This window comes from Heteronotia binoei, chromosome 21 (genome assembly GCF_032191835.1).
Source record: "Heteronotia binoei isolate CCM8104 ecotype False Entrance Well chromosome 21, APGP_CSIRO_Hbin_v1, whole genome shotgun sequence".
NCBI classification, from domain to species: domain Eukaryota; kingdom Metazoa; phylum Chordata; class Lepidosauria; order Squamata; family Gekkonidae; genus Heteronotia; species Heteronotia binoei.
Window position 1 is genome coordinate 30,661,629 of NC_083243.1, and position 12,611 is coordinate 30,674,239.

Consider the following 12,611-nt stretch of genomic DNA (forward strand, 5'->3'; position numbering starts at 1 on the left):
TGCCAATACAGATTTAGAATAATCTCAAAGCCAAACGGTCAGTCAACAGACATTTAATGGATACAGCTGGCTGCTAAAATGCATTAAGGGTAGGACAACTATTCAAATTCACCTGTTCGCACAAAACAGAGATAGACTGGTTGCACTTGGACGTGGCAGATGGCCACTTTCATGGTTTGACGTTTAGTTTGATGTCTAAATGCAGTAAACTGTAGTTTGTTTGTTGGTGAACCCAATAGGGCTGCCAAGTTCCCGGGCTGCGCAGGGGTTACCCCGCCCTGGAGGTTCCCAACCTGTCAGTCCACATTGGGCCAGTGGGGGGATCTTCCTCCAACATCGCAATGACATCACTCGCAGTGACATCACTGCACTGGTGACATTGTGTGCCGGCCGCTCTAGGAGCTTCTAGGAAAACTTTGGTTTTCCCGGACGTTCTAGCAATTTGGGAGGGAAAATTCTATGGTACCTACTGTACCACAGATTTTTCCCTCCCAAATTGCTAGAGCGTCCGGGAAAACCATAGTTTCCCCGGAAGCTCCTAGAGCGGCCGGCGCATGATGTTGCTGGCGCAATGACGTCACTGTGAGTGATGTCACACCTTGCGCAAGCGAAAACAGTCCCCTGCCAGAGGCTGTGGGGGACTTGGCAACTCTAGAACTGGAAGTCTAAATAATGATTTGTACCTGGTTGATAAATTGTGATTCTTGATTATTAATTAATTGTGAAGTTTGAATACAGAAATCTCTGTTTGTTCAATAGAGTTCTCTGACCCCACCGCTGCCTTCCTCCAGCATACACAGACAAGAGAACAGAGTAACAGAAAAACCTGGCTGCATTCAGCTCTGGAAGCTGCTTCCATAAGGACACTAACCACGCACAATGCAAAATCTCCCTAACAGTTAATGATTTATCAAGAAGGAATGTGATTCAGAGACTACAGCCTCTCTCCTCAGCTGAAATCTTAAAAAGGCAGTTTAGATAGAAAGAAGGTGGATTTTTGAAAATTTCAGCTGGGGAGAGGCTGAAGTTTCTAGAGTAAAGTTTAACAGATGCCATAAGCATGATTTCAGGTTCACTAAAACAGTGAATGAAGTTGAGCTTTCAGTATAAGATGGAAGGGGAATGGGGAGAAAAAGACCTATTCTAGGCCTGATTTAACAAACCTTGAAATCCGCAGTTTGTGTCTTTCTTAACAAGGAGACCAACAGATACTACAGTCTTACTTTGATTAGCGGCTGGTACATGCCCAACAGTCTTCAAAATACACAAATGTCCATGCTCCTTTTGAAAATGTAAAAATCATGCTCCATCTTTTTTCCAACCAGAATTGTAAATTTTGCCACAGGGATTGTTCTTTAAATGTGTCTACCTTTTCATCTCTTCCTTCTGGATTAATCATTTCCTGGTCCTTTCCCAGTTCAGTTTCTCTTGGTGGCAAAAAGGGTACTTTATTGCTTCACAAATTTCCTTCAGCTAAAGCTGGCTTTTTTATTTTCTTGTGCTATTACAAACACAAATGGTCTGAAAACTGAGAGCAGTTATTTTGACTGGCAACAAAGTCAAGTCAGGACTGAAACTCCTCATATCTTTTCAGTGAAACAGAAAATGATAATTAACAACTAACACGCCAAGAAAAAAACTGAAAATGATTAATTAGGCTATAATTTCAGCATGGGTTATTAGGCAGAGAACAGGAAGGAGAAAACTAGTCTAAAATAAACAAACAAGCAATTTCAGGAGAACTAGGACCTTGCTGAAAAGAAGCTGCATATTTCTGAGCAGATGATATTTGATCGATGATATTTGATATTAGGAACTATCTTAACGGGGAGTATAACAGTTTCACCGATTTCCCACTCACCTTACGCTCCCTCTCACATTCCTCTTCTCAGTGGGGCTTCCTTCTGATCTGCCCCAGGGCTGCAAGTAATGTTGGCGTTTTCACACAGCAAACAGAAACTGGTTTTTAGAGGTTTCTGTTTGCTGCACGAAAACACTGACATTACTTGCAGCCCCGGGGCAGATAGTGTGAAATCGGACGGAAGCCCCGCTGAGAAGAGGAATGCGAGAGCGGCGTAAGGCGAGTGGGAAATCGGAGTTTGTTTTAGTTCTTCTCGCAGCTAAATCCAGAAGAGGAATAATTCAGCTGTATAAAAATGTTATAGGATGGAACTACTCTAGGAGGAACTGCTTTAGGAACAAAGATACTTGAATCCAGTCCTTAGAGACCAACAATGAGGAAAGGTTGAAGGAGCTGGGCATGTTTAGCCTGGAGAGGAGATGACTGAGAGATTATAAGATCACCAAGTACTTGAAGGGCTGTCATACAGTGGATGGTGCAGAGTTGTTTTCTGTTGCCCCAAAAGGGGGAACCAGAACCAACAAGTTGAAATTATTAGGGTTTGTAGAATCTTTCGGGCTCAAGTGCCGTGTTCTACTGGAGAAAGTTTTCCTTCCAGACGTTTTGTTCTCAGCTGCGGAGAACATCCTCAGTGGCGTTGCAGCCGGAGCAGGCGCTTTGACCTTCTTGGCTGCTGTGCATTGAGTGAGTGCATTGAGCAGCCAAGAAGGACAGAGTGCCTGCTCCGGCTGCAACGCCACTGAGGATGTTCTCCGCAGCTGAGAATGAAACGTCTGGAAGAAAAACTTTCTCCAGCAGAACACGGCACTTGAGCCCGAAAGATTCTACAAACCCTAATGATGTTACCAGCCATGAAAACCTGAAATCTTTGATAAGTTGAAATTAAATCAAAAGAGTTTTCAGATAAACAATAGGAAGAACTTTCTGACAGAGCGATTCCTCAGCAGAGCAAGCTTCCTTTGAAGATGGTGAGCTCTCCTTCCTTGAAGGTTTATAAACAGAGGCTAGATGGCCATCTGACAGCAATGCTGATCCTGTGAATTAAACAGATCACGAGAAGGAGGGCAGGAAGGGTGTGTGGGGCGGGGGAGGTATTTAGTTTAGTTTATTTGTTTTCCATCCCGCCCTCACCGCTGAAGCAGGCTCAGGGCAGCTCACAAACATAATAGAATAACAATTTTAAAAAGTTAAATTAAACATTAAAACAAACAGTTTAAAACAGTTTAAATAATTTGGTGCTAATTCCATATGATTTAGGATGGCATTCAGTGTTCTTGGACATCCAATTGGATCTAATATCACAGTGGTGGTTGTCATTCCGTTAAAAGCTAACTGAAATAATATTGTCTTGCAATTTGTGAAATTCCTGCATTGTGCAGGATCTTGGACTAGATGATCTTGAAGGTTCCTTCCAACTCTACAATTCTATGAACAAGCTTTTTGGGGGAATAAGCTTTCGAGAGTCAAAGCTCTCTTTGTCAGATATAAAAACTGTCTGAACAAAGAGATATGCAGCATACTGCTACGTACATCAAAACTAAGCTGCTCTTCATATAGACATAGTTAGGAAGACAGGGATGGTTCTCATGACAGGTACAGGGAAAGATCCTTTCCCTCAGTTCTTTGCAGTTTACAGAAAACTTGGGGAAAGGGATCACCACAATGGGTGTCTAGTAGCGATGGGCACAAACTGAAAAATGAACCATGGTTTGAAGATGAACTGGGCTGTTTTGCGGTTCATTTTGAACCAGTTCATTTGGCCACATCATTCCTGAACCAAAAAAACAAACCACCTTTTTTTCCACAGAGGCTTGAGTGGTTTATTAGAACAGTTCTCCAGACAACTTGGTGCCGCTTCAATCAATTCCTAGGCAATGCTGGGGATGGACTTGTGGAGAGCCCTAGAAAACACCTATAGCAGTTGTTCATAGGAGCTCCCATTCTGCTCTCTGAGAGCAGATTATATACCACACCCTGATTTAGTTGCTTTGACTTGGCAGCATGAAGAGAGAAGAGTTTGTCATTGTGAGAGCAGAAGAAGAATTGTTTGCTATGTGGTTGATTTAGGGAAGGCTTTGAGGGACAATTTCTTGGTTGGGAAGATGTTCATTGCTCTAGTTTCAGGGACTGAACCTGAAAGCTAGAGCTGAGATTTCCTGGGAGCACCTGCTTTGGGGGGCTATAACCAGGGCCAGTGCGTCCATTAGGCAGCCTGAGGTGGCTGCCTGGAGCATGGCCCTGGGGGGAGGATGCTGGTTTTGGCCCTTCTGCCAGCCCTTGCCTCTGAGGTGATGGAAATAGCGAGCTCAGTAGCAGCCACCATGAGGTGTCCAACCTCAGCATGCACACATGCCACTCGCTCCCTTTGCTCCACCCCTCACATCTGTGCCTCCAAGTGTGTATGCACATGTGTGCGTGTGTATGCATGCTGAGGCTGGAAGCCCCGTGGCAGTGGCTGTTGAGCGTGCCCTCATAGAGGAGGCGAGGGGCAGTGTGGCCTGCAGCACTGGCCTTGTGCCAGCTCCCCAGCACCAGTTCTGGCTATAACTTGGACATCTTAAATCCAATCTTTGCCAAACTTGGAGGACAGGTAGAAGAGAGCCTGCTGAAGACTCCCTGCGAGTTTGGCATCTCTCTCTGTTCTACCACCTCCGAAAGCAAATGAACTAAATGAACCACAACTGGTTCAGAAAATGGAAAAGTTTGTGGAATCAAATGAACCATGAACCAACACAAACCACCATTTTCCCGATTTGTGCCCACCCCTAGTGTCTAGCGATGGGGCAGCTGCCAGATAGAGACCAGATCTGTCAACCTCTGCTAATAAAGAACAGTTATTTTCAGTCATGGTTTCAGGACCTTTGCCAATGTCACACACGCATTACAGAGAACTCATGCTAAAGGATGCAACAGACACTGCAAGACAGCTGAAGTGGAGTGGGAATGTGCTACACAACCAATCATTTCAAACTCCATAGAGCAGTGATTTCTCCACATACCGGATAAAGAAAACAGTAAGTGTGGGCCAGAACTTCAAGCAGAGGGATGCTGTTTGTACATCAATACTGCCCTACAGAGCATGTGTGAAGGATGCTCAAACAAAGGAGTGGTGAGCTGCTACTGTGGCTGTGATGAAAAAAAATGGAGGAAGGAAAACAGAAAACTGCCCAAGTGGAAGTTCTGTCCCCTCTGCATTCCCAGAGACAATTGAAGCAAAGGTGAGAACCTTTGTTACACATTAGAAGTCACCAAGGTACTAGAGACCAGTACCCAAATGATTTAGGCTGCCGGAATTGAAAGAACTACTGAAGAATTCATGTGCCTGTCTACTTGTGCTTCTGAACGTGTGCTAAAAATCCAACAAGACTGCAGAACTGGAAACCATGACTTTCAATTAAATTTGACAACTTTCCACTTACATTACTCTCTGGCCAGGGCTATTTTTGGCAGGAGTTCCTCTGCATATTAGGCCACGCCCCCTGATGAAACCAATCCTCCAAGAGCTTAGAGGGCTCTTAGTGCAGGGCTTACTGTAAGTTCCAGGAGGATTGGCTACAACAGCGGGTATGGTCTAATATGCAGAGGAGCTCCTGCTAGAAAAAGAGCCCCGAGACTGACCAACCATTGTTTGGTATTCTTGCGGCAGTTCTATGGAAGGAAAGTATAAGTGACAATCGACACAACACTCTGTAATATCCTTTGCCACCCTTCTTCTAAACCAAAAGCATTTGGAATAAGCATTAACAGAGACAGGAAAGTTAGGCTAGATTGGCCATCAGTTTGACCCAGATTGATCATCTTCCTCCACTTCTCAAAGATGTATTCTTGTATGCTCTGGATACTTTGCTGACATCTCATTGCCCATTTCCACTGAATTTTGTCATGCAAATTGTTTTTAACAGCTACCCTTTTGCAACTCCAGCTATCAGGAGCTAATCATAAAAGACTTAAACATAGTGCAAGGTTGCCTGTATCAAAACATTAGCCAATCCCTGCGGGATGCACACACGCTTTAAATTTAGCATGTTAACTGTTGAGACAAACTACTTAGGAAAATCTCAGCCAAGAGATTTCTTATTCAGTTCTACCTTCTCGGCGGGTTAATTAAAACGTTTTGCTAATAATAGAGCCTTGTGTTTAGGCAGATAAGCCACATTAGTCACTGAGATTTCTGCAAAGGCTACAAAAAGATGCGTCCAGAGAACACAATTCGGTCAGCATGTTGCAAGTCTATTCTAATGCTCAGCTTCTCAAGCTGCTTGCCTGGGAGGCCTATTGTCAACATAATAGTTGGTAGAATGGGGGAAAGAGAAGAAACCAAGCATTTTTCCAAAGCAAGAAATGTCTCCTAAATAAAGACAGTGGACAACCCTGGAATAATGATGCTAAGCATCAACAAAGCATCAGAAAATGGTTCAAGTAATGACTGATAATGGCTGCAGCTACTTAAAACCCTTGGAAACTATTAGAAGGTTTGGAACGAATCTATAGTGATGCCAGCTTTACAGCCCATGTATGCAAGGGATAGCTGACCACCACAGTCCTGCTCATCGGTTTCCCTTCTTTTCTTCTTCCCTGTCTGGACCAGTGCTGTTAAAAGGCCTATCCAAAGTTTGGAGAGGGGAATATCCCTGTGTTAGTCTAAAGAACTTGGAACTTGGGAGCCTGTTTGGTGTAGTGGTTAAGTGTGCAGACTCTAATCTGGGAGAACCGGGTTTGATTCCCCACTCCTCGCACCTGCTAGCATGGCCTTGGGTCAGCCATAGCTCTGGCAGAGGTTGTCCTTGAAAGGGCAGCTGCTGTGAGAGCCCTCTCCAGCCCCACCCACCTCACAGGATGTCTGTTGTGGGGGAGGAAGGTAAAGGAGATTGTGAGCCGCTCTGAGACTCTTCGGAGTGGAGGGCGGGATATAAATCCAATATCTTCTTCTTCATCAACTCATTAGTAAATTCCCCCAGTAAGACCACAGAAGCGTGCAGTTGTGAACCGTTTATTTTGGCTGCTCTGTGTGTGTGAGTGTGTGTGTGTGTGTGAGAGAGAGAGAGAGTCAGAGTATACAGGACCTGCAGCTGCATGGGAATGAGGAAATGAAGACTGTATTCAGGGGAACTGCACTGCTGTATTTTTACTTATTTATTTTAGGATTGTGAAAGTCTCCTGGCTCCACCCCCATATATTTTCTGAGGCAAACTTGGCAACCCTAACTGATTGTGGTACATTAATAAAACATGTATCTGTTTCCCTTTTAAATATAAGTACATATATGGTAATTGATGTACATTATCTTGGTAATGCTTACGGTAGCCCTGCAGATAGATTCCAGGGGATAGACATGTTGGTCTAAAGCGGCAGAATGAAGTTTGAGTCCGGTGGCACAAGTTTTGTTCTGGGTATAAGCTTTCATGTGCATGACAGAAGTATATTATTCTCCCCTTGTTACAGATCTTTTCTGGAGGGGTAGAGTTAAAACTATAGTGTCTTGCCTAAGGTCACGTAGCAGCTAAGATGTGTTTTGAATCACCAGTTCACAACTCAAGCTTTCAATGCTATGCTACGCCATAAACTTTTATGTTACTGTAATGCACCACAGCTCTGATTCCACCTTTTCCAATCCACTATTTGTGGAGATGCATTCCACCCCTCTGTCAGTGAGTTTTAGTCAAGACAGATGAACGGTCCTGAGGGAAAAACAAAATACCATACTATCTAATGTGCTTCCCAGCCCCCTGGGGCTCATCTGGACAAACACCAGCCCTAAAAACTTGCTCATGTGGCATGAGTGATATGAATAATGTTGAGCTACCAGGGAGGATCAGCCAACCTACATCTCCAGGGCAAAAATGCTGCCCTATCCAAGGAATTTTACAGCAGGGCATGTGAGCGGGGACTAGGCAAAGAAGAAAAATCGCTTCGTCATGCTTACTTTGGGCTGCAACGTTACTCCTCTTATTCCCGCAGAGGCGGGAGTGAGGGTGGGGATAGCTTACTATCAAAATTAGCCTAGAGACGACAGAAGCAGCTCAGCTTCACAGACAGTGCTGTAAATCTGAAATAACTCCAGTGAGCTTGCTGCGCTTCTTTTACCACAACTGTAATACGACAGAAAGACCAATGGAACAGTTAAATCACATTGTACCCCGCTGTTGAGGATTCTGTCAGTGTTCAGGTTATGCCCTTGAGAACACCTCACAAACATACCCTCCCAGCACCAACCACAGTTTATATCTTCCAAACACCACTGTTCTTAGACGAGTGCTTCTAAAAATTAACATACCCTGTTTAAACTATCTCCACAAACTATAACTTAGAAGAGCTAGATTCAAGTCCAGTAGCACGTTAGAGACCCACGAGGTTTTGGGGATATAAACTTTCAAGAATCAAAGCCCCCTTTTGTCATATACCACTTAGAATCACCCTACCCATTCTAATAACACTTAACCTCAAAACTTGAATTATCAATGACTTCCCCCTTCTTCATTTCTAAGCTCTCTTCTAGTAGGTCGAGGTACCAGAGTAAGATCACAGAGACCCGGGTTCAAATCCTTCCTCAGTTACAAAGCTTGCTGAGATATTTTAGGCCCATCAAACTCTCTCACCTCGCAATGTTCTTGTGAGAATAAAACAAAGGAGGGTGCATGATGAAGGCTACCTCAAGTTATTGGGAGGAAAAGCAGGAAGCGGGGGGGGGGGGGGAGGGAGGGAGAACCCCGAAATCTATGAATAAAATCAGGCACAGAAAAACCCCAGAAGTTAGTGACAGGCAAACCAACGAACAAAAAAGCAAAAGCCATGCCTTCCTGCATCAACTTTAATCAAAACTGCAGTGACTATGCAACTTTTACAAGTATGTAATCTATTGCAAAGGACTGGGAATGGTAAAACTCTCGATGGTTTTGTGTATTGCAAAGAAACCCACCACTCCCTCAGTTAAAGTGCTGAGTTGTCACAGCTTTAGGGTCAGTAGCCAAGGGTGTCAGCAGGGCCCAAGGGGTGACTCGCCACGGTCCGAATCAGTAAGAAAGATGTACTTACAGTGAGTGCTGAGGCTGATTGTGGCCCAGCTCACTCCTTTCAGATGACCGTGCCGAGTCCGCCGGACTGGCATTTTAGAAAAATAAAATTACTTCCCACGTTGCCACATGAAGAGCGACGCTTTACAAAATCCGTCCAATTGATTTCTGCGTTAGGCATAGAGGACGTTGTCTCCAAATGACACATCAGGGAAGAGGACTTACAGCTAAACAACAACTGAATCAAGTCTTCAGCATAACAAGGGAAATCCTATGTGTAGGGAAAAAAATCCCCAAGGGGAAAAAAGAGAGAGAGAAAAGGGTGGGGGGACAGGGTAATATCTGAAATACAGCCAATAACCCTAAAGACTCCTTGGGATATTTTGGACTTTAAAGTCCTCCAATCAGAGCCGTGGTGAGACGAGAAAAAAACCTGAACACATGCCCTTCCTAGACCATATATGTCTTAGATTAGGCAGACTTTGGAGAGACTGAAACAGGAGATGTGTCTTTGAGACCCATCAAACGGCATCACATGTCAGTTGTCAACGTGAAATACAGTAGGGTCCCCGAGGTCCTGTTTTAAGACACAGAAATACTGGGTCAAAGAACACGGGTTAAGCAAAATAAAGTAAAATAAGAGGCATTTAGACAGACCCCCCTCTATTACAACCAGCCCCTTTCGATTAATTAGACAAACCTAGAAAGGGAAAGAAACGCACCCCCTTCCAGGAGCTGTTAACGTTTCAAGGTTAAAAATATTAGCTCTGACTGGAGGGTAAACAAGCAAAGCGACAGGGAATCTACAGGCTTAGAGGCTGCTGCTGATCCGGGAAGCAAAAGTAGGGACTAGCTCCTGACAACCTTGTTATGTTGCCAGCTATCTTTTGCCTGCACGCTTATTTCCCTGCTGAATTCTAACGCGATTAATCAAAATTAATCTTGGGAAGGAAACCAAGTTCCAAATCAACAGATCTTTTTTTAAAGGCTGTACACTGCAGAAGCTACATGGAATTGCTTAATTTCATCACTGCTGCTCTTCAATTAGGAGTTTTTATTATTTAATTTACACTCTCTGGAGTAATACTGCATGCCATTCATCCACTGAGAAAAGAATGATAAAATCTAAACCAGAGTACCACAAGAACAAGGATCATTAGAAATTTATATCTGATGTTCTATTCAGATTAGGAGGGGTAGAGTTAAAACTATAGTGTCTGAATATAGTGGCACTGAATCGAGGCTATTATGGCTAAAAATGACAATGCTAAGATGGTTCCTTTTGGAGACACCAGACAGTATTGTAGCCTTGGTGGTGTTCACACAGCGAAGAAGAAGAAGAAGAATTGCAGATTTATACCCCGCCTTTCTCTCTGAATCAGAGACTCAAGAGTGGCTTACAATCTCCTCTATCTTCTTCCCCCACAACAGATACCCTGTGAGGTGGGTGGAGCTGAGAAAGCTCTCCCAGAAGCTGCCCTTTCAAGGACAACTCTTGCGAGAGCTATGGCTAACCCAAGGCCATTCCAGCAGCTGCAAGTGGAGGAGTGGGGAATCAAACCGGGTTCTCCCAGATAAGAGTCCACGCACTTAACCACTATACCAAGCTGGCCCTCTTCTACACCAAGCTGGCTCTCTTGTATGGCTTGTATGGTTTCCCTTTTGCTGCTGCTGATACTGTAAGGCCCCTTATGTACCTCTGCAAAAGTACACCGGGAAAAAGATGTCTCTCATAATCCTTCACTCCCAATTTTTTCATAGTACAAGTGCCAGCTTTGTTTGACTCACGAGTGGGCCAGACTGAAGTCTGGAAGTGTACAATACAACCAAGATGGAGTAGGGTCAAACAAAACGGTTCTATAGTGGCAAAAGGACAAGTCTGTGCTTGTTATTTTTGGAGGTGGCTATAGAGTGTTTCTGGGTTACATGTCCCCCACCCACCCACCCAGACATATATGGTTGAGGAAGGGCATGGATTTCTATCTGTTGTGGAGCCCACAGGAAAGGTAAAATTCCTCCTTATCACAAAAGCCTTTGAGTCCTCCCTTCCTAATTTTGTCACCTTAATTAATGGGCCATCCCCATCACTGGGTAGCCTTTTCTGTTCAGCAATCAAGGTTTATTAGTGGATCGTTAAGCTTTCACATTCCTAGCCACATTCCTACAGAAACATTAACAGTTCCTGCTTACACCCAAAAAAACCATCTCCTGACCCCATTCTCTGAGCAAACAGAGAACATTACACTTTTTGTCTAACACCTGGGAGAACCCAGTCCTTGCTTTTGTCAAGATATCCCAAAACCATCAAATCATATAAACCACTTAACCAGGACTTGTTGTGTAGAAAAATAGGTGGTAGAGCTCATTAGCATAACTCATTAGCATATGCCGCTCCCCACCAGCCAAAAGCAACCTGATGCAAGAAAGGAGCCCTGGGCAAGCGAGGCCTGCTTGGGCTGGCTGGAAATCCAGCCAGCCCAAGCAGGCCTTGCTCGCCTGGGGCTCTCCTGGGCCTCCCCCACCCCCAGTCAAAAGGCCAGCAAGCAACCCACTGCCCAAAATCACATAAGAAGTGGTAGAAAGGGTGGCACAGGCTTCTCCAGGGGTTAATGAGGGCTGCTGGGGGCACGACAAAGCTCCTGGTGGCTGGTTGGCTGCCCACTCTCCTAATCCAGGGATTGTTATGCAGCTGCATGTTCTATTCAATGGACAAGTTAGGTGGGGTGGAGGAGGGGGAACCCTCAGAAAGGTTCAGGAGCTGTGTTCCTGTGAGCTCCTGCTGAATTTAAGGCCTGCACTTAACACACCCAGTCATACCTTCAGGATACATTTTGAGGTACAAATAGACTGTGCTTTGCCCATGCTCAATGTGTTGTGTGTTCCTGGATCCAACCACACACCCAAGATGCTGGTCATCTTGTCCCTCTCCTCATGGACATCTACTTTTTGGACAGGGAGCTATGAATTGCCCCCCCCCCCGGTCTCAGTTCTGCTAACTACTATTTTTCTAGTGATCTTGAATGTGTGCTAGTTTAAATTGTTTGAATGTGTGTTAAAATACTACTACTACTACCATCTTTAAATAAAAATTCCTTTTCTTTAGTATAATTGGTTATTGTTTCCAATAAAAAGGGTCTATTTGGGACTATCTCTATAAAAACATAGGTAATAGTTCCAGTTTTACCCCACCTCTTGCTATGCTCTGCCTTTTGAAGCTAATTTCCCCATATAAGGATCAAAGGTAATAATTAATAATTCCGTCAGGGGTAACACAGTGGTGGAAACCTGGGCAATTATCCTAAGTTTCCGGGAATTGTGAGTCGACGAGCAGAACTTGGAACATACAAGTAAATTGAATTCCCTGAGAAACCCTTGCTAGGACTTGTGTGCATGTGTGTTTGAGAAAAACCCAGGGGGTTTTTTGGAGCAGGAATGAACAGGAACGCAGTTCTGGCTGGCTTGGCCTAATATGCAAATGAGTTCCTGCTGGGCCTTTTTTCTACCCAAAAGACCTGTGTGAAACAATGGTGACAGGGGGTGTGGCCTAATATGCAATTTAAAAGGCTGAGTGGGTGTTTCACTCTGGGTTTCCCCAGGTCACAAATTCCACACTAATCTCTCAGTTATGGGGGCTAAAATGGGATGCCAACAGCAATGTATTTATGTAAAATTGGGCAGAGGTTGGACCTACAGCTTTTAAGAAAACCAACTGGAAGTTCAGGGTGGCATACATGGTTCTC

The 12,611-nt window shown here is 44.3% G+C and overlaps 1 protein-coding gene across 7 annotated transcripts in view; it reads right to left on the reverse strand.

Moving 5' to 3' along the window:
• The window catches only part of EVL (Enah/Vasp-like), a 240,395-nt gene that overhangs the window by 87,781 nt on the left and 140,003 nt on the right, over positions 1–12,611 (reverse strand). The window contains exon 1 of one of the 7 annotated variants that reach the window (XM_060261604.1): positions 8,894–9,180. The exons of the other annotated variants lie outside the window; for them this stretch is intronic. Within the exon in view, the coding sequence (XP_060117587.1) occupies positions 8,894–8,966 (73 nt within the window). The 5' untranslated portion in view covers positions 8,967–9,180. Of the gene's footprint in view, positions 1–8,893; positions 9,181–12,611 lie in introns of those variants that run through there. 7 annotated transcript variants of the gene reach the window in all.